At 49.5% G+C, this 21,953-nt stretch overlaps 1 protein-coding gene and 1 long non-coding RNA gene across 2 annotated transcripts; one reads left to right on the forward strand and one right to left on the reverse strand.

Moving 5' to 3' along the window:
* Positions 1–1,054: 1,054 nt before the first annotated feature.
* On the reverse strand, positions 1,055–9,682 carry RACGAP1 (Rac GTPase activating protein 1). Its single transcript, XM_049819253.1, has 17 exons — positions 9,639–9,682; positions 8,278–8,366; positions 7,621–7,823; positions 7,105–7,241; positions 6,824–6,893; positions 6,551–6,604; positions 5,730–5,807; positions 5,475–5,592; positions 5,147–5,277; positions 4,730–4,894; positions 4,226–4,321; positions 3,784–3,982; positions 3,339–3,444; positions 2,989–3,125; positions 2,702–2,833; positions 2,327–2,435; positions 1,055–2,011 (listed from the first exon to the last, which is right to left on the reverse strand). The coding sequence occupies exons 2-17, from the start codon at positions 8,360–8,362 to the stop codon at positions 1,936–1,938; spliced, it is 1,896 nt and encodes a 631-aa protein (XP_049675210.1). The 5' UTR covers positions 8,363–8,366; positions 9,639–9,682; the 3' UTR covers positions 1,055–1,935.
* A 5,609-nt stretch (positions 9,683–15,291) lies between these two features.
* On the forward strand, positions 15,292–16,537 carry LOC126046489 (uncharacterized). The gene is made up of 3 exons (XR_007508337.1): positions 15,292–15,634; positions 15,929–16,104; positions 16,255–16,537. It is a non-coding gene; the product is annotated as an uncharacterized LOC126046489 (long non-coding RNA).
* The last annotated feature ends 5,416 nt before the right edge of the window (positions 16,538–21,953 follow it).

Genomic DNA, 21,953 nt, shown 5'->3' on the forward strand with positions numbered 1-21,953 from the left:
ACATATTCATCATTGTTTCTGAGGCCAAAGTGAGGCTTTTAATGTTCTTTGATCAACAAATATTTCAAATTCTTTTCCATATGATTTCTCCTGTGCAACAGCTGGTGCCTCCTTGCAGCCTAAAACAACCAGAGCATGGACTGCCAAAGCTACACCCTTTCTTCACAGTTTTCGCTATCCTTTCACGTTAAGGACAGCTCTTTCTCTGCAATGTCCTATCTACATGCACATCCCACTGCAGAACTTGTGCCGTTCCCTGCAGGCACAGGTGGGCAAACACACCACCCCCATGCAAGCATTGCAGCCACATTTCCAAGCACCGGCAGGGCCATCTCTGTACCTAGCAGTAAGCAAGTGGGGGTGGCTTACTAGGGTGTCCCCAAGCCCCATCTGTCCCCACAGAGTAGGGCCATAGGGACCAGGGGAGATGTCCCCCAGCAGGTCCCACTGCAAATCCCCCTGCCAGGTTTCTGCTCCAGTGTGGAACAGGCAAGGACTCAGTTCGGGAGAGGAGGCTCTAGAAAAGGACCAAGCCAAATGTGTCCAAGACACAGGATTTGAGGGAGGGCAACATGCCTTAGTGCCCCCGTCATGTGCATTTGGCGTGCATGAAAACACTAGAGGCCAGAAACACCCACCTGCCCTGGGGCCCTAGCCCCACTGGGGAAGGGGAACAGCAGCCCCATCTCCTGCAGTGGGCCAGAGCTACGGTGCAAACATGGCAGAAGACTTCACCTTCCAGACCCCACAACCAAGGGGAAGAAAGACAACCCAGGCCACCACGTTCAGCCCAGGCTATTTCACTTCCTGATACAATATTGGGGACCAAAACTGTTGTTCTCCTTCCTCCTCTGGACCCATGAGCCACAGCCCAGCGCATGATCCCACACCCCAGCAGCAAGGACTGCCAGGGTCTTCAGTCCTTGGGGCAGGAGATACTCGGAGCACAGCACCTCAGCATTACAGCATCACAGCCTCCTATAACCCTACCCAGGCCCTAGATAAAACTCTGTAACACAAGTAAAAGGCATTAGCCAGGGAACAGAACCATAGGTCACATCGAACATAATGATTTACTTAGCTGCACAGGTCAGTACAGTTTTCCAGAGCTCAATAAAAACAGCCACTTTATAAACTTCTGTATGCGTTCCACAAGTCTTTTCACACAGCACTGGGCAAGGTCACATATCCCAATTTGGGAAAGCAGGGACTCCCAAAAGCAAGGGTGCTATTAAAGTATCCTTATTCCCTTTCACCAGTACGAGCAGCACTAGTAATTCATTTAGACTACCCAGGAATCCTTTGGGTTTGCATCTACAGGTAGTCCTCTACAGAATTTTCCCCTTGTAAACACAGTATCAGGAAAAATTTCTTTAGAAAGTCACAGTCCCTCCAGCAGTTAATTAAACAGAGCAGCTTTTGCCCATCAGACAAATGCAACACTGCCATCCTCAGGATTACAAGCTGCACGACCACAGCGTGAGTCGTGTGCTGTTTGGAAGACTGGATTCTGACAAAATTCAGTTGGGTTATCACTGCTGTGTGAAGAACAGCCTACAGAGTTTAAAAAAAAGCAAGCCAAAAACCTGAAACTTACGATCCTTGTATGACTGTGCCACTTCCTATGAGTAGAAGACTGGATGTTATTGAAAAGTGTCAATATGTTCCTCTAGCATTTTTTTTTTATTAACGCTTTGAACAAATCCTGCTAGTTACTTTCTTCATCAATACTAAATTCAGCACAGCATTAGATAATTAGATAATAAAAATACATTGCACAATAAAATCCCATTAAAAGTCTTGGTTAAGCTGAAGGATAAAAGAAAAAGGATCTTATTACATAAACTGCCAAGGGCTGCGGAAAGGACTTGCGCTTATTGTACTCGTGCATATTAGTGTGCAAATGCTAGGACGACATTAACTCCCAGGTCCACTTCACTTCAGCAGAGGAGAGGCAAAAAAGTTGCCCTGATGCCCAAGCTGGGTTGTTGACTTGCTTTTGCTCCCAAATCTAGTTCAAGAGAAGTAGAAAAATATCAGGTTTGGATTTGGGATATAGAGGTCTAACACTTTCCGGTTCCCAGAGGTCATTCACCCAAATTTTACCCACCTCCCAAACAAAGTGTTCCTCTCCCTACCATATGACAACACTCATTAACCATTATGCAGCTGGCACTATTACTACAGTACTGATTAAGGGAGAGTTGACAGAGTAGTAAATCCAAGCTGCTCCCAGAACTGGGTCCAAAAGTCGTTTTAGTTCTCCTTGAACACCCAAACAACCTGCAGTCATCCCATCTCCATGATAGCACCCCATGGCACTTACTTGGGGGTGGTTTTGCTGAAGGTAGACCGGACCTTCTGGGACAGGGAGCTCGACGATGGTGTCTTGGAGAGCTGCTGTTCCGGAGTAGTGAGAGGTCCAAGCATGCTCACTGTCAAAAAAAAAAAAAGGCAGCAAAGTGAGCAACATGAGGACAGCTGAAGTTTTCATTGCCATGCAAGGAACATTAGACATTCCCTATCATCTGTCAAAAATACTAGACAAATCTGGTATTTCCTGGCATGCTTTTCTTCCGTCTTCCTTCATAAAGCATACAGGAATGGCTAGCTCCAACATCCTCGCAAACAGCTTTGATCAAGGGACATTATTTTTAATACAGCAGCTGCACAGCCAATAGAGCAGCACCCCAAGTGTTACCTTTAACATCTGGAGTCTGTGGAGTGGAGTAGGCATTGACGTTTTCAATTACGTGCGCTGGGTCAATGTTTTCTTGCTCCACCATCATCAACTGACTCCAGTAGTCCATAGGCAACAGCAGAAGTCGCTCCACTACCTACAGAGACACCCACGAGCAGCTGATGTTACAAACCGGCATGCAGCTTTGACACATTGACACCAGACAGGCATCACCTCAGCTCCCTCCAGCAATTCATTCAAATTCTTTAAATGGGATACATTCACCCAAGCCAGTCCTTTCTGCTGACCTACCTTGGGTTGCCGTTTAGTGTCTTGCAGAAGCGTCATAGGGTCAGGATCAGGTACCGCATGGGCAACTATTGTGGGGCCAAAGACTTTGGCCAAGTTGGTAATGTCCATTTTAGTCTCCGGGCTCTGAGCCACCCTATATTAAAAAAAATTAACTAACAAACAGAATGTAGCTTCTCCCTTTTGCTTTTCATACAACTTCCCCTGTCCCACACACACTTCAGCCTCTGAATAAGCGGGTTTTTTCCAAAATGAAGACTTTATGCTCACAAGCAGTAACAAGAGCCAAGTAGAGAAAGCACCAGTGGCAACATCCCCCTTTCAGAACTACCAGTCTATTTGGACATACCTCTGCAGGTGGATCATGAGGAAAGCTAGGGTGTCCCTATTGGCCTGAGGAAGTTCACCAACTGCTTGGTACATAGCAGCAACACTGTTGTCCTCATCCAAGATTTCTGGGGAAAAAAAGTGTTTAGACCTCAGAAAGCGGTCCCAGAGGCACAGCTGTAATATTCCCCTCACAGCAATAGCTAGCCTGAGAAACAAGGAAGCCAGAAACTTCACATGCCATTTGTAATAATTTGGTAACCTGCCCAAGCACTAGAACTTTTTTCTTTCCTCTTCCAAAACAGTACACTAGAAGAGAGATCTTCCCAGCATATTGTGCATCATCAACACAGCTGCAAGTGTGAGGCCTCCACAGAGCACTGAGGTCTGCCAGTGCATGCTAAAGCTAAACCTGCAGCCATCAAGCCTAGGGAAAGAGTTGGAGATGTTATTTAGCAACTCCTTACCTGCAGCTTCCATAAAAGTCTTGTTTAACCGGAAAGTGAGAAGGGGTTCTTTCAGGCTGCGGAGAAAGTCCTTAAGAAGGCCACAGATAGCATGGATATCATCCACTTTACTGAGCAAAGGAATATTTTTTGCTCTAAGAAACTTCTCTTTCAGTTCCCTCACTGTCTTGTCACAGCCAGATATCCGGTAAAGGCCTGTCTGTTAACAGAAAGCATTGCTTAGAGGCAGAATATCAACTGCACATATAAAGCTGACATTCTTCCACTCCCACTTTCTCTCCACACCTGAGGACTCTACACAGACACTGTTGTTCACTCACAGAGTCACCCACTGAGCAGCACTATACACACCATAAATACAAGATGGTTAGATTAACAATTTGTTTCCCTAACACCACAACCCATTTCATTAGCACTGTTTCACACCTCATTTTCATTTTACCTCATGCAGCCCTCGCTGCTCGATCTCATTAACACAGTGCACTATGATAGAAGGGATCATTGGAGGAGTAGAAGGGACAAAGTCCATCAAGGTCCCCTAAGAGGCAGAAGGGAAAAAAAAAATATTCAACTCTTCAAGACATGGAAAATACTCTCTCAGGAATTCACAGCGAGATCTAGGCTTAAAAAACAAATATTTTCTTCTTCATCAGCTCAGAGAAGAGCAACACTACATCCATCAGCACAATGCTGCAGGATTGCCTACCCAGAGCTGCCATGTTCCCAACTCAACACCCTCCGAACACTGCATCCCTACCACCCACTACCCTGGTTATTGAATGATACATTAGCAAGCTCATTTGCATCTTATTATGCAGCTCTGAGCAACAGGAGCTCTTCTATAGAAGGCAGACTTGTTGGAGCCTAAGCACATTCTAACTCCAACCAAACATTAGCCCGTTCGTGTTGGCAGCTGTGCTGCCCTAAGCTCACCCTACAGACTTACATCTCCAATTCTCACAGGAGTGCCTGTCAAGGTGGGGATACAGGGAAGAGGGCAGCGGTCGCGACACTCTGGATGAGTGACCACACGGCAATCTCTACACTTCAGACAGATTTTTCCAAATTTTACTCTCTTTCCACATGGAACACACGATTCTGGCTTGATAACCTAATGATTCAGAGCATGCAGATGGGAAGAGATTAGTGCAGTGTAGTAACTCAGCAAGACTTAAACTGGATAAACATATAGGATAACATATTGCCTGATCCATGCAGGTAGCTGGTACAGTTAATAGTGACTTGAGATAAAATGGTTGCTAGCCTCTTATCAATAGCTTGATATCACACACACACACACACACACACACACTTAAAAATGGAAGGAGATGCTTTTCCAAGTTCTTCCTGCCTATAGACCTACCGTCTTTGAAACAAATTCATGCAGCCTCACTCCCCCATTGTTCTGCGGGGTGCCAGAGCCATCAGTCTCCGGTTTGGATTCCAGCTGCTTACTGCCTATGCTTGACTCGCTGCTCCAAGGCTGCAAAGGACCTGAAAGACAGAAAAGGAAGAGTGTTGACTGAATGGAGTCACCCTCCACCCTGCATATTTTGCTTTAAAACCAAGTGCATCATAAACCAGAGGCAGCTGCCTAGATCCTCAAGGAGGTAACTGTAACATTTCAGGATAGCCTCCAGCCTACTAAGTAGTTGCTTCAGGACTGGAACAAATGGAGACATGACACCTACCACTCTTCCTCCGGCTTCTCAGACTATAAGGCACAGTCTGGATAGTAGAGATAGCTTCAATTGGGCCGCCATCATTGGGGACCATGACCGTTGTCTTTGCTACTATGGATTCATTTCCCTGTAATGAAAAAAGATGTGGTTAGTGACAGCAATACTGACAGGACATGGGATTTTCTAGTTTGTTGGCCCTAGAAACAGGTATATAATATGACCAACTACTATAAATGCACACAAACCCAGCTAGAACCTCCATACCTGGTCCACTGTGGAGCCAATTGATCGAGTTTTCTTCTGAGGACCTGGCGGGCCTTCAATGAACTGCCTGGAAGACCGCTGAAAAGATACCATATATTTTTGTCTATGAAGCAGATATGCTGTTAACTTGGTGTTATACTAGTTCAGTATAACTAGGAGGACTGAACGATTGCCTGCACACACCACAGACACTTTAAGCTCTTCCATGGTACCTGTTCTTCATGGCAACTTTAAGGTTGCCATGAAGAATCAGGAGGCCTCAATATACTGCTCTTTCAAATCATTTTCATAGCCAGCTTTATAATCTAATTCAGAAAAGACAGACAGAAAGGAGGAGAGGGAAAAAAAAACAAACCAAAAACGAAAACCACCAAAAACCAGAAGGGCAACTATGCAAGTCCCAGACTCTTCCCAGCTCTGCTAGTGATGATTTCAGGCTGTCCTTTCCCACCTGTGCTTACCGCATACTCCAGCAGACCAGAAAAAGCACAAGCTCCTTTACAGAATAGAAAAATATTAACTTCCTACATGATTTTCCCCTAATCTGGTTGCTGTTAATAATCTTCAAGTGCTTTCTTGCAAACTCTAGGCCATAACAGGACAAGACAAGCAGAACTCCACTCCAGTCATTTTCAGTAGACAAACAATGACATCAGAATTAACTTTCAATCTAAATACACAGCAGATCTGAATTATAGTAGCAGCACATCCATCTGAAGTTTGATTCTGATTAGTAGCTCAGACATCATTATAGGTGGCTGCGAGATGACAGATGGTGACATTGTGTCAGCTAAGGCTTGAAGGGAAAGAATTGAACATACCCGCTTCTCTCTCCTTTTCAGTCTGACAGCTTTCACCACAGAGGAATCCCAGTCCTGTGGGAAATACACAGCACTGGTTAGCTCAGTGTAAATACCATAGAGCCTCTGGCCAGGGCTTTCATTAAGTTTTAGCCAATAGCACACCAGAGAAATGCAAATCAGCTCTACCAGTTTAATACTACAGTAATCTAAACACAAGCGATCTCTAAAGATTAACCCACACCCCTAAGGTTTTACAGTGGAAGAAAACTTTAGAACTTTGAGTTACATTACCAGTGACTCATCAGTCTTGTCAAAGCTGATGTCTGACAGAATTGAGCCAGATTCATCTATTGTAGACAGCCTAAAAATCAAAAATTAGAAGAAACTTGTATCAGTTTGGCTTTCACTCAGCCATGGTTCCAGAACAATCTTACTGACTCAGAAGAGCTGTATTTCAATCTGGAATAAAAAGTAAAACTCTGTTGATATGAGTGCAATATGTGTCACAAAGGTACATGGCTGGATTGCTATCTGACACTTACACTGCTCAGACAAAATGCTATTTTTCTTACCTTTTGTTGCCTGAACCCCCTATAGAAACCTGTGGCCTGTTAAGAAAGGCAAGGGCGGACTTCTGTTCTTCACTTAGCTGAATGCTCCCGGATGCATCACACATGAGCAGCTCTCGAATCAGTTGTATTTGGCGTTCCTGTAAAGGTAGACAATAGCAGAAGCTGCCACAGGATAAACTGTGTTTAATTACTGTACCAACCAATCTCAAGCATTTGAGATGCCAGACAGGCTCTCAGAACTTGTGTCAATAGACAGCTAATGGCTGCAAAGCCCGTGCTCTGACAAGTAATGGCAGCTCAGCTCCAAACAGCAGCCAGTCACCTTTTTCCAGACCAAAGCAGAAGGCTACTACAAGGACCCAAGCCAATTTGTTGTTGTTGTTGGGTGGGGGTGTGTCTGTCTCCCCGGAAAAAAGTTATCATGAGTGCCAGTCCTTATTATCCATAGATCAATGCAGTTTAATCACCTTGTCTCCACACTCTAAAGAGCTAACTGGTAATAAAGGAATTACTCACCAGCTTTTCACAGTCCGTTTCAGCTTTTTGCCTTCGTTTGATCTCCACATCCACTTGATTGCGAGCATGTTTCAGCTTCACATCCAAAGCACTACGTTCAGCTTCAGTTTTCATGAGAAGATCTTTGCACCTGCCAAGCTCATGCTCCGTTTTCTGCAATTTTCTCCGATGCTCTTCAAAGTTCTTTGCTAACTGAATAAACTCTGGAGAGAAAACAAACATCTTTAGCTACCCAGGAAAGCAGAGGAGATGCAGCAGCTCTCCTTTCACTGACAGAAGATATCTATTAATATAACCCGCTCTCAACTGAAGAGCAGAGAAGCCAGCCTTTTGGCAAATCCACCTACACTATAGATGTTCATGAGATCTTGCAGTTTTTCAGACCAAGTCCTTCATGCCAGTATCAACTAGAAGAGCTAGAACATGAGACCCTGCATGGATGAAGTCAGCTTGCTACAAGCAGAACATGGCGGTGCCTGGAAGTTCAGTCTATGACTTCGTATTTCTCAACAATGAAAAAAACCATCAAATCCGACTGCCTGTAGCAGTCTTATTATCCATAACTTCATCAACGGATTCTTCAATATCAGCTAATAATGTTTGTTTGCATGTTTATATTCTTACAGCAAAGATAGGACACCCCACTTCAGAACTTACGGTATTCGTTTCCTTCACTTAAAACTTCAGCCTGGCGCATAAGTTGATCATACAGACTCCGTAAGTTCAGCATCGCAGTCTCCATCTCCCTGCCAAGAAGCCAGAGCTAAATAAACAGCCCAGCCCTTTCTTCCCACCTCCAAACAGACAACGCGTTACCAGCCCAAAGAAGAGAATCAGCTTCAGAATTACTGATTTTTAAGGCAAGTTTTAGAAGCTGCACGAACAAAAATACATCAAGAGTTATGTTTTATGGAGATATATGCATCTAAATTATTTCATAGGGAATGAAGATTCTCGCCCCTCCAGTTTACAGATAGCAAAGCCACAGGGAGAAGCAGTATAGCTCCCCATCTTACTGCTTCAAACATTCTCCAGCATACTACAGAGGCTCAGAACCCAAGGCAAGATTAGGGATCCCAAACCACTCTCCTTCTGGAAGGCTGCAGAACACAGCTCATGCCCTATCTACGAATGAGTTGGTACTATATAGGCCACTAAAAATCCGCAAGTTTTCAGAGCTTTGTAAGCTAAAAATAGGAGCATCATTCTGGGGAATTTTAATACAGTTTTAAATTTAGCTGCATTTTAAGTTACAGCTCCTACTGCAAATAGCCGTTAAAATTCAGACAGTCAGCGCATTTTCCACAAACAGTAGCAACAATGGCACAAACAGAAGCAATGAAGAGGAAAGTCTCCAGCTCAGCAACCCAGAAATTACTTCGCTAATGTAAGAGGTTGCTGGGGCACACAGGACAGCCTCGAGTAATGAATTAGCACTCGGAGCAGGTGAAGACGTAGTTGGGAGAGGTGCCAGGAGGGAGTACAACACACCAGCTTAACGCTTAGGAGGCCACGGTGGAAAGCTTTGAAGTACTCTACAGACACATAGGTATCCCGGGATTTTCTATATTTCGTGGACTAGGAGGTGTGGAAGAGCTCTCTGCTAAAAGGCCCTCCTCTGTTCCTTGTAGTCCGCTTAATCCATTGCACGGAGCACTTTTACAGTTTCGTGCCTTAATGACCAGCACCACGATCGTTAGCCCCGCGCCCAACTCCACGGCAGAGGCCGAGGAGGTCGAAGCAACAGGGCCAGCCCATAAAGCACCCACAGCCGCCCTCCGAAGCGGGAGGCAACGAGGGAAAAGGTCTCTGAGGAAACCGGCGCCGGGCCCGCCCAGGGCGCCGGCCCGCGCTGCGCCAGGAAGGCGGCTCCCCTCGGCCGGTGAAGGGGGACCCCGCGACCCGGATAGGGCCCGGTACTGGGACCCTGCCGCCTGTGGAAGGCCCGGTACCGGTTACCGGGGCTGGGACCCCGCCGGTTTCCCCTCAGCCACCCTCAACGCTTCCCGCGCACTCACCTTGGGCCGCCAGTCCGGCGCGAGCTCTGACTCCAACCGCCCAACCTAACCGCCCCGCACTTCGGTTTGAATCCGTGCCGCCAGCCAATCCCAGCGTGATCCCCACCCTCCCCGGCTTCTCATTGGCTCTGCTCACTGGGAGGCTGAAGCCAAGTCGGGCGCCATGTCTGCTGAGGGCGTGGCCTTTCTGCTCCACTCCCTGGCTCGAAGGCGGACGGGAACGGGGACGGGAACGGGAACGGCCGCATCTTGAAGCCGGCCAGGCGCCATCTTTACTGTTGGTCGCTGGCCCCAGCCCTTGTTGCTTAGCAACAGAGAAGGCCGGGGACGCTGGCAGGGCCTAGGCCCCCGGGCCCAAGCGCGGTCATTGGCACCAAAGGGGCTGTTTTCGGGAGAAAAAAATGGTATTAGGCCGAGCCCCTGTTGTGATTTTAAGCAAAGCCATTGGCACACGGTGCTGGTGGGCCTGAGCCCCCCCACACGCTGGTTCTGCAGAGCACCGTAAGGCCCGCGCAAAGGTGCTGGATGCAACCCGTAGCCAGTTCAGAGCTTTAATACTTGACCGGGAGGCCATTTATTAAGTGTTGTCACTTGAGACATAGGATGCGTCGACTGATTTTTGTCTTTGAAATGTTGATCTGAGCTGCAGCCGGCAATCCATCCTGCGTGCCAAAAGGCAAAACCCCAATTCAAGTTGCATATGAGCCTTCCATTCGCAGACATTTAATATGCAAACCAATAAAACACAAACCAAAACCTAACAATTACAAGAAGTGAAATCACATAATCATAAAATAACAATGCGTTTTAATCTTTTAAATCTGAAACAAAACAGCGGGTAATTGAAGAATGGATATTAGCAATTAGAAAGCGGAACTAAATGCTTAAAATTGCTAAGTGGAAAAGGGAGTTCGTAAAGCAGATTGCTCTCTAACATCCAGCTGCTGTGTCAGAACTGCTTTATTTAGGTTATATAGTCTGCTTGAACTTAATTAATAATAATTAATTCATAATAGATTGTAAAAAGCCTCAAGGTCTTCTGAAAAGTAAACATTAATGAGGCTTCCTTGAGGAAGTTAGTCAAAATTAGCTACATTTTATAGGGGAACAGAGGCCCAGAAGAGACACAACTCATCCTCCGAGTGAATGGCAAAGCAAGAGAAAGGCACTGACCTTGATATTCGACCTTGTGGCACAGCAAATCATTCAAAAGCCCAATTTGCCCCAGTCTGGAAAACGATTTGGAAGCTGATGGTTACACCTGGCTCTGCTGAGAGCCGCTTGTGCATGCACATCCCATCCCCAGCACTTCTTGCACCCCCATTTCTGAGGAGGTTCAGCTGTTTCCATGTCAGCCCTGGGGCCTCCTGCAGCTCCTGCCTGTAATTAAATCTTCGCAGCTAAGACGTCTCTATTGGCAGATCATATTTATAGGCAGGCAAGTTGTTTTAGTGTCATTCTTAAGAGCTAAGGAGGTTTTTGCTCATAAGCAAATTCTCTTCTCTCTTAAATTGTCATCCGCAATCTTGTGCCAATAAAAAGGCACATTATTTTAGATTATTGCCCCCGTGGTGCTTGTAGTGAGTTACTGTGTTAGGTACTGGGTTTCAGTGTTACGCCAATTAGATTTCTTCCATATGCGTTCAGACGTCGTACTTCCAAATCCACCTCTGAAATGCGATGGGTGGGAGCTCCAAAGGCATCAGGAACTGAGTACCCCCAAAAAGCTTTCCAGAAACTCCCTCGCTTGCTGGGATGATGTGGACATAGCCAATGGGACATGTCCTACAGCACTTGCTTGGTCCCAGCCCCACTCCCTAAAAGCTTTGTAGAGTTTTTCTTTCCTCCTGACTGATGCATGATGAGAGCAGAGAGGTCAGAAGCACCTTTCATATATAGCTTTATTTCAAGGGAGAAGAAAAGGCAAAAGGATTGAGGGCCTTTTCAGGAGCTGCTTTATTGCAAAGTAATTATATTCTCTTTTGTTTGTGTCGGGGAGGGGAGGGAGAAGCCTTGAAATGTCTCATCTGGGAAACCGTTAATAGAATTTATGCTAATTTGATGATTCCGGCGATTACTGGCGGAAGCACTTCACATTTTCAGGCAGCAGAAATTCTCCTCCAGTTCCTCCTGCAGTCTCGCTCTGTTTGGTCTTTAGCCCGATCGCCTTCTCCAGCTGCCGGAGACTCCTTTGCTGGGAAGCGCTTGCAGACCCCATGATGTGACTGGGATTTTTGCTTATGACAATGCCGATGGGCTCACTGGTGACCCCGTGCCTTGATCTTTTGGGGCAGGATGCAAAGAAGTCTGCCCCAGTGCCTTGCTGTGCCAGCAAGCAGCCCTGCTATAATGAACCTTTCCCTCCCAGCCTCATCCTCTGGTGGAGCTTCGCAAACACAAATCTCTCTGCCCAGCTCCTGCCTAATTTACTCCAGAATTGCAAACCCATTTGTGCAGCTTTGTGCTCAGGGGAAATCTTTATTAAGTTTCTTTTAATCCAAAACCAGTTAGAGCATGATAGTCTTCATGAAGAGTCATTCCAAAAAAAAAGGGGGGGGGGGGGGAAGTGGAACTAGAAACTTTTAACACAACAACCTTTCTCCAGGGGAAAAAAAGCAGGAAAAATTATCTTAGGTGCATTTCACTTGCTGCGTTAATACGGCACAGGTTTCAAAAAGGAATGACTCAGTAGCATGAGGAAAATACCCAGCAGGCTGAGCAGGGAGGGCAGCCTGGCTTTAGCCGGAGGAAGCTGGACATTTTGGGGAATTAATTTCTAATTTCTCACGCCTGGCCCAAGGCGCAGGCCGGCAGATGGCATCACGCTCATGCCGTTGGGTGGGAGATGTGGGGCCTCAGCCATCGCTCGTCTGTGCAAAATATTGCTCGGCACATCGCCCGTGCAGTCTGCAAGGAGGGTGCCAAAGGAGCCGGGTTTGTGCCCTTGGTCCAAATGATGAACCAGGTTTATCTGTGATCTCCCGCCTGCGTGAGCTCGGGATAATTCCACCAGCGGTGGCTGGCATTGGGGTAAAGAGCACTTGGATGGGATCAGCCAAACCTGTCTGCAGCAACATGCGGTCTGTCCTCTCTGCTCCTCGTAGCAAAACAGTGCATTATGTCAGCAGAGAAGCCACGGCCTTATCCTGAACTCGTTAAAAAACAATGGGAGTCTCTATTGCCTTCATCTGGCTTTTAATGAATGACCTCTTGTCGCCGGGAGCTGCGTGCAGTGACAAAGGACCTTTGTGGGCTGATATTTATGATTTCATTTAAGCCAGGGAGTAAGCTAAGGGAGAGGGCTGGAAAATAAGAGCTGAGCTGATGTTTCCTGCTTTAAACTCAAGGGATCTTTATCTAGTTTTTGTATTAATACAGTTGTCATCTCTTAAATATTTGAGCAACTCGCAGCCATGAACACTCCCGCGCTGGAAGGACGCACAGGTCATGCTCGGTGGCAGGGCAGGGAATGACTCCAGCTCTCCTGAGCCCCACACGTTCCTTCGGGCCCTAACACCGGTGTGGTGGGAAGGTTTTCCATTTTCCTAGTGCCCCCCCCAAAATTGTACACACATCAAGCACGCCAAGCCCTGCTGTGAGAACCCACAACCTGCTTGCGGGGGGCTGGCGTGCAGCCCCGGGCAGAGTGCGGCCACCAGGTCCGAATGGCCCTCCCCGCTCCAGCAACTTGCCAATGCTGATAAATTTTTGCCTTTTCCTTCGGCAGGCCTCGGTGGCGGATTAAGCAGCTGGGAGTCTGGAGTGAGAGTGAGTCCCCTCTCCTTTGCCATGCAAACAGAGAAAATTAATCTTCCAGCTTCCTCTGATATTTGGGCTGAATTACAAGCTGGGAGCGGAGATAAAGCACGGGCGAAAGGAAGGTACAGGTACAGCGGAGAGCTGGGCTGCCTGGCACAGGCCTTTGTCCGTGCAGATAACGGCTCTCCTCCTTGTGTCATGCATAATTCACCAGCATTGCCTCCCTCTGTCCCGGTCATCCCTCTCTCTGCTTTCACTGCTCCTCTTCCACAGAAACTGGAAGCATCCTTGTCCAAGTGAGCCCGTGAGCGTTGGCTGCGCGTGTGTGTGCAGAAGCACACTCGTGCATGGGGAACAAGTACGTGTGTGCATCCAGAGACGCAGGAGCAACATGCAAATCTCAGCTGCAGCGTAGCTCTCTTCGCAGGTTTGCCCTGGGATGTAGGTAAGGGGAGGTTGTCCCCTCTACCTGGAGGGTGACAGAGCTGGGGTACAACACTGCTGCAGACTGTGCTGGGACGAGCCACCGGTGTTCTGCACACAGCCCAGCAATACCTGACACCAATCCAGCTAAACCAAACCAGCACATCAACTTCTGCAAGGGCCTAGGGTGTAATTTCGTATGCCCGTCACATTTCAGCTTCGCTAACCACGCTATCTCCCTAAATCCCTCTGATGTTATAGTTGGATAGAGGTTACATCCTTTGGGATACCAACCCCAGCATTAACAGACACCAACTGCATTTTATTTGGTCGATCATCCAGCAGCTTCTCTGTACTGCTCTTGACAGAACTGTGCCACCCGGAGCAGAAAAGCCATGGAGGTTTTCCATTGCCGCTGAGAGTTTCTTTCCCAGAACAAAGCAGAAATAACCCCGGTCACTCCCAGCCAAACAGTGAACATAGACACCTGCTTAATTATTTTTTCTTTGTAAATGAAAGCAGTGTCGTGAGTTTAATAACCACTGCTTGGGAGTAATTGGGGCGATTATTGTATGGCCCAGGGGGAAAATTGCAGCTTGTTATCTCCAGGGAGTAGCATTAGGATCCAGCAGATAATCAGAATGTTATTTGTTGCACTGTAGATGACATTTCTTATGGATTTAGAAGTGATAGTGATCAAACTGTGTTGTCAAAGCCACCCCCAAACTGGGGAATCCAGGGACCTGTAAGCTAAATAGCATCCGAAGCTGCCCGGGACAGCTGTTCTTCCAGCAGGACAGCACGAATAACGGACATACAGCCTGTATTTGAGCTCAAAACACTTCCAGATCTGAGTATCACTCATCTCTTTTTTAATTTGATCTTTTCATAAGAGAGATGACACTCAGGATGCTGCATGAGAGGATGCAAAGGGGGGATATCAGGTCTTAACAGATGCCGCCAACGAGATCTGTACTCAGCGATAAGGTTGTTTGAGACCTTCCCTCCTCCGTTTCTCCCTCCCCACACCAATCAATAGCCTTTGCCTGTCCTCTCGCCTACAGCAGCCCTGAAATTTGAGGCTCAGTCAGGAGCAACGCTCACATGCTGCTGCAGCATCAGGACCTTTGTCTGCAGGGTCTCACGGAGACCATCAGCACTGGTCATCCTCCCCGTGCATGCCACGATCGCTCTCCATTGCACAGCTCGGCAGCTCCCATCAGTGTTGCGCTCTCTGTAAGACATTTGTGCAGCTTTCACAAGGTCAGGTAGCAGCTTTCAGCTCCGGGAGGGTTTCTGAGCTGGGGGAGCCAGTTCCAGCAAACCCAGACGGGGTAAGCGGGCAAGATTCAGCACAGCTCCTGCTGATGCCTCACAAACACTAGCCCTTCTCTTGGCACCCCAAACTGTGCTCATCCAGGCTTGATGCAGGGGCGGAAAGAGGATTTTTAGGGAGGCTAAGCCCAGCCAGAGCCTCTGGTGCTCTCTCTTTTGTAGGTTTGCTGCACAGGAGTGTCCCCAAATCCTGGTTTGGGCACTGCTCCCAGGGACGGGCTCGTGGATGACATGACAGCACCTCGGCACCCGCACGACACCAGCGAAGAGGATCCTGCCAGGCCCAGGAGAGTGCTAAGCCAAGGCAGGCTCCGCTATCGATCCCCTAATCAATGACAGTTCAAGGCCTGGAAATGACAGCGCCTTTCTTAGTCCTCAGTTCCCACCCAAGGCTGGGCACAGGGAGGAGGGAGCTCGCTCAGAGGTTTAGCAATAATCCGAAGCAGGAGCAGAGACGGGAAGATTGTCTTTTGCAGCAGGTGGGTTGTTTAACAAATTGGACACATAACGAGACAAAAGGCACAGAGGAAGGAGATCTGGCGGGACTGGACCTTTATCTCCGGCACGTTGGCAGCCAAATCTTTGTGCAATATTTATCAAGGGTGAGCGGGCAGGAGAATTGGCAGTCGATGCATAAGTGAGGAATTAAAGCCACTGCCATCCTTATCTCCCAGGCAGATATGCAAGGGGAGGGGTGGACAGGAACTGCGAGCCAGCCCAGGGCAATCGAGTTTGAAACCATTTGTGGATTTAACAAGTCCAAACTTTATTAGCTCAGCTGATGGGGAGCAGAGCAGAAGCACCAAGGAGGACAAACCAGCATATCCACATCCTCCGGCTGCCAGAGCTGAGCACACTGCCTCCAGGCAGGTATTTTGGCTGGAAAGTCCCTCACATCACTGGGCAAGCACTGAACGGCCGCATGGCAAAGCTACCCCAAAGGCACCAGGTAAGGCGTCAGTGGTCTTTCAAGCCCCGTTAAAATTCACTTTTAAACTGGGGAGTTTAGGAGCTGCTACACTTTCTCCCCTAATTTGGCTCAGCAGTGAGACAAAGGCAAAAGATGCTCTGCCCTCAGGTGTATTCATATTTTCCACAGTCAGAGCCACAGCTGTCTTGTGGAGAGCAGGCACCGCTTGGCACTTCGCAGCCACCCCGTGAATATGCCCTATGAGACACGGCCAGGAAAACCGCAGGGGAAGGGATGGATACAACCTCAATAATATCTGCAGAGCTCCAAGTCGGTCCGCCGAGGGTTGTTGCAGGCGAGCCATCCCCAGGGAGGGCAGCTCAGCTCCTGCAGCGGCCAGCCAGGTCCCCTGGCCCCTCCGGCACGCGCGGCTCCCGCAGCTGGGGATGGCGAGCGAAGGGCTGCTTCGTCTCCATGATCCCCTGGGAATCCCCAGCTCTCACATAACGTGCTGGTAATTAACTCACTTATTGGCTTTGCTTTTGCTGAGATTGCACGTTCAAGATGGGCTCCATCTGCTCCTTGCATGGGCTTGGCTGCTGGGGGAGGGTAGCAAACCCCCCCCCCCCCCCCCCCCGTCCCGTTTATAAGGAGAGAAACGTGTCATTTCTGTAAACTGGGGACAACGATAAGGCCGTGTTGGGGACCAGCAGCAACCCTTCGACAACGGCTGCCGGTCCAGGCTGCCCAACTCCACCAGCCCTTTCACCCCACACCAAACTCCTGGAATCAGCCTCCTCCCCCAGGCACCCACCAGCTCCAAACCTGCCTCTGCCGGGACCACCACAGCCATCGGCTTTATTATATTGTTTTAGGGGATTTGCATCTCTCCTTTCAGTTTCTCTTCAAGGCAAATAAGAGCGCAAGAAGCCAAGCGGGACCTCATTTTTGGAGATGCTGGACTGCTGCGTGTCAGGCGGCTGCTGGAGCATATAGTGCTATATTCCCTCCCTGCACAATGCGATTCCTCCTAGAGAAATGGGACGCAGACACCAAGGACCAGCAATACCAGAGTAACTCCCAGCTATGGCCCTTCCCAGGCAGGTTCCCCCTTTGGCCCTGATGTGGTTCCCATAAATCCTCCCCAGGTTATTCCAGCCGCTGTCACAGAGCTGTAGCAGCAAATCTCAGCTTAGCTCCAAGCAAAGCAGCGCAGGTCCCCCAGCACCCATCTGCACTGCCTTTGTCTCCTCAGCCTTTGAGCGGTGCTTTTCCTCCTCTCTGCTGCAAAGAAACGCATTAGTTGCAACATTGCTTTAATTTGTTTGCCAGCTTTCAGAGAGCGGAGAGGCTCGCTGCTCCCATCGGTGCTGTTTGGAGGATGTTTGCACGCCGGCAGTGTTAACCCTTTGGCTCCTGCGAGATCGCTGGGGCTGCTGGAGTGCATTTGCACGCCCAAGACACATGAGCTGCCTTCTCCATCACAGCTCCACGGCGCTCGGGCCCACAGCGAGCGTGTGCTGCTGGCCCAACCTGGCACTCACCAGATGGGGGGATCCATTTCCCCTTCCAGCTATCCTCAGCGTTTCCTTAATGAGATGAGTTTTGTTGTGACCACAACCAGTGTCAGAGGGAATAAAAGAGAACGCGATCTGAACGGGCTCTACGGCAGTGACAAGGACACGGGGACAAGCAGCCGCAAGCAAAGCCAGGGTAGCACAGGCAGAGGAACGGTATCGGATGAGCAGGGCAGCAGAGGAGGATGGGCTGGATCTGGACCCAGGGAGGAGCTGGGGGATCCTGTTGCCCTGTGCCGCACATTGCACATCCCAGCATCTCACTTCTGTGTGCACATACCCAATGCTGGTACCTGCTCGCGGTCTGGGACTGCGGCAAGGTGTTTGCCTTTGCTGGACACATCTGCAGGAACACTGGCATGGCCCCTGCCAGCACGGGGTGTTCAGGACAGTCGCTGAGCAGTAGCCAGTGGTTTTGCATCGCCTCATGCTAATTGCTCGAGCTAATGAAGCCGCACGCTCAGCTCAGTGACTTTCCGCAGGGTTTCCATCCGCCTTCGGTTTGCGATCTGCCATTCACAATTCTGGAAAGCTGTGGCTGATCGATTGCAAGATTTCCGGGATGGCAAAAGAGTAGAAACAGCCCCGAAGGAGCTGTAAAAAAAACACAGCAGCTCTGAAGCAGGTGAGAGGCACCCAGATCCAAGGGCGATGAGCAGCAAGAGAAGGAAATCCCAGATATTCAGACCCACGTGTGCAATGTTGGTGCAACATAGACACAGCGATACGGCTCCTCCCGAGGCTGCTGGCGAGGTGGTGTTACCTGCCTTCCCTCAGGAGATGGGCGCCGAGGAGTTTGTCTCCTGGCCCTTGAGGACGTTTTCTGCTGCCAAAACCCTGGGAGAGCCCGAACCACCTTCCCCCTTCCCCATCGCTCTCTGTGTCTTCAGGTCCCCCGCACCCGTGCTTCAAGGTGCCTGGTTGTTAAGCGATTCAGCCTCCTCTTTATCCCGAGAGTGGTTCTGAAGGTTTAAATAGAAAGATATCAAAATAAAAGATAATTGTTGAGAAAGATGAATAGGGAGGAGGAAAAAAAAACCATCAGCACGGAGGAACTCTTGTCTAATTTCTCACCCACGCGGAGCACAGCGATATTAGTGCCTTCAACTCTGGTTCGTAAAAGCTTTCATGGCTTTATTACCAGCTCCCTGAACAATTTGTCCTTTTAATAAACCAAGGCCTCCAGATAGCATGTCTGCCCATGGGAGATCCCATCAGGACATGGTTAATCCGGGCAGAAATAGCACAGAACGTCATTGCACTCACCTGACCAAGGAAGCCCTCGTCTGAGGCAAGAAAAGGTTAAAAAACACCCCAAAAACGCAAGGGGGAGAGGGGAGGGTGGGAGAGAGGAGCCACCTCTCTGCCGGGGCCTCACAGCCGCGGCCGCGGCACCCGATTAATCGGTGCTGCTGGGTGTCCTCGCCTTCCCCATCAGCCCTGCTCTCCACAGCCGCTGGCTTTGGCCACAGAGGCCTTTAATTATCCAAACTGCTGCCCCTCACAAAATTAAATGCCGCTGAGGATGACTCAGTGTTTAATGGACTGGCTGCTCCTCGCGCCGGGAGAGCCAAGCGGGTGCAAGCGAGAGCACAGCACAACACGGCATAAATCAGACAGAGACACTCTGCACGGGGGCGAGTGACCCAGCAGCTCGGAGCAGGGAGGCAGGCAAACTGCTGATTTTAAGCAGTTGCATTTTTACCCAGGATAGCCCTGTTGGTAACTCCCGTGAGCAGCAGCTCCGGGTGCTGTGGCTTGACCCTCCGCCCGGGCTGTCTTTGACCCTTCACGTCTACTGCCACTTGGGTGATGGGGATGCGCTTGATTTAGAAATCCCATGGTATCATCAAGCTGCTCATGCTGGGTTCTCGTTTCTCAGCGTTTAGGTATAGTGATTTCCTTTGGAAAGATCTCAGAAATGGCCAGGCTTGGTTGAAATGGCAAGAGCAAATAGGAGCCAAAAGATGCAACACAAGGCTTACCTCTGCCTCCGGTCGCCTACCCGGGATGGCAACGTGCTCTGGGCCAGCCAGAGCCAGCAATGGCAAGAAGCAGCTCTGCTAATAGCCTCGTTAGTACCACCAAGATGCTGAGGCTTTGGCTTCCAGCAGATAATTAACGATGTGCTCATGAATTAGGAAGCCCTGGACCTCTACCAGGACCTATGTGAAGGCAATGGAGCTGCTCTTGGTTCAGAGCTGCAGCAAAATGATGCCTCGAGGAGCAGCCCGGAGCGATGGGGATGGCCTACGGGGACCAGCGGTACCCAGCCCCATGCAGATCCAACAGCCCCCTAATGCCAAAGCTACCCCACCAGTGAGGAAGGCACATGTAAAAAGTCCTAGTAAGGCCCCACAGTGCCTCATCTGAATACAATTTACTGTTGTTAATGATGCTGATGGTTATTTCCCCAAGCTAGGAAGCATTTGGCCCCAAAATGGGCTCCTGGAAGCAATTTCACATGAGCAATCTGTAATACCGGAGCTGATGGAAGCAATTTGCAACCCATTAGCTGAGAGAGGCTGTGAAGATATTTTACAGGTCACTCAGCCCAGGTTTGAGGGGAACTTGAATTTTTCCCCCCTCTCCCCTAGAATTTCTGGCCTGGATGGGATGACAGAAAGGGCTGTGAGGCTGGACACTGCACCAGCCTTGCAAAATCCACCGATGTGAAGGATTAGAGCAACACCAGGTTCACAGCGCAGGGCAAACAACGGCACCGTCCTCCCAATGAGCAGCTGAGCACCAAAGCGCTGCCTCCGCGACCCCAGCAGCAAGGGCTTTGTGGCACGTCACGCTGGTGGCCTTTTAATTAAATCTCTCACCTTAAATACACAATGCAATCCTAGAGATTGCAGGGCCAGTCACCCCCAGAGCCATCACACCCCAGGAACGGAAGCGGAGGTGCCCGGCACCTCCAGCACCCACAGTACTTAATAGACCATTATGAATTAAATTGCCTTCTGTACAGCAGCTGGGTGGCGGGTGCAGATAAAGAAGCAATTTGCAAGCCAGGGCTGCCTTGATGGAGGGAGCGATAGCAGGGCATGACCCCCCAAAGATGCATGGAAAAGCATCTCTTACCCATCCTTGCAAACCCATCCTTGCCCTGGGGATGCTCTTCCAAGAAGCGGGATGGAAGTTTGTTTCGGTAACAGAGGTGTGTTTGGTGGAGCAGGGACAAACATTGCTCGGAAGGTGAGAAAATAGCCCCGGGGCTTGAGTTATCCCTTGGCCCAAGCTCCCAAGGTGTTCCCAAGACATGCCAGTGCCTGCCTGTCTGCTGGAGCCTGCACTGGGAGCCTCAGCACTGCAGCACCTTCCCTTAATTACTTTCTTCATGCTAATTCGATCTATGGGCATGCCTGAGGGGAGCCCTAGCTACTGGATCTGAGCCGGGACTGAGCACCCATTTTGCACAGGAAGGATACAGCCAGAGCAGCTCACCTCCATTTCACACCCCACTGCCCATCACTCTCAGGTCCCATCCCAGGCCACCCCTTGGCTACCCGACTTTAAGCCTTCGTGCCTGGTGTCTTGGTGTTACCAGTTATCACCTGGGGCTAACTGTTAACTCGTCACCCATTCCACAGCCCTCAGCTGGTCCCGCTGCCTCTCCCAGCAGGAATTAACACAACCTTCACGTGGCTCCCCTGAAAAATAACGCGGAAATGCTCGTGCTCCCCACGCTCCACTCGACTCCAAGGATGCAGCTGCATCCTTCCTGGCCGGGGGCCAGCGGCAAGGAAGTTTCCTCCAACCGCTCACCTCCTTCCCCAGCTCCTGGAGGAAAGGGTCCTGGGGTGTTTGGGGGTCTTGAAAACCCCCCGAGACCCCCAGGAAACATGCTTTCCAACCAGGGTGGCTCAGAGACACAGAACATCTTCACTAGGGTTTCTTGTGCTGTGGAAGGCAAGGGCTTGCAAGTACATCCACGTGCGCATCCGCTCCGGCCTGAAACCCCATCCCTCCCTGCGTGCAGCCTTGCCGCTGCCGGTGGATTTACTGTCAATAAAACCACTGCAGAGAATGACTTCTCATCTGGAAGGAAAAAAAAAAAAGGGGGGGGGGGGGCAAGGAAAAAAACCAACCCTTTTTAAATGTTCTTATCCCTTATCCAAGCAGCACATCCTTCTCCAGGTTTCTATCAGGAGCCCTAATGGAGCAGGCGGTTGTCATCTAGGCAAGGAGCAATGCCGACTCGCTGCAGAACGGAACGGGGAAGGGAAAGGCAGAGCTGGTGCCAACTGGAAACGCTAATGCCGTCCTCCCGGTCTTGCAGCCGCATTTCCAGGCACTGGCAGGGTC

Source organism: Accipiter gentilis, chromosome 16, assembly GCF_929443795.1.
Source record: "Accipiter gentilis chromosome 16, bAccGen1.1, whole genome shotgun sequence".
Taxonomy (NCBI): domain Eukaryota; kingdom Metazoa; phylum Chordata; class Aves; order Accipitriformes; family Accipitridae; genus Astur; species Astur gentilis.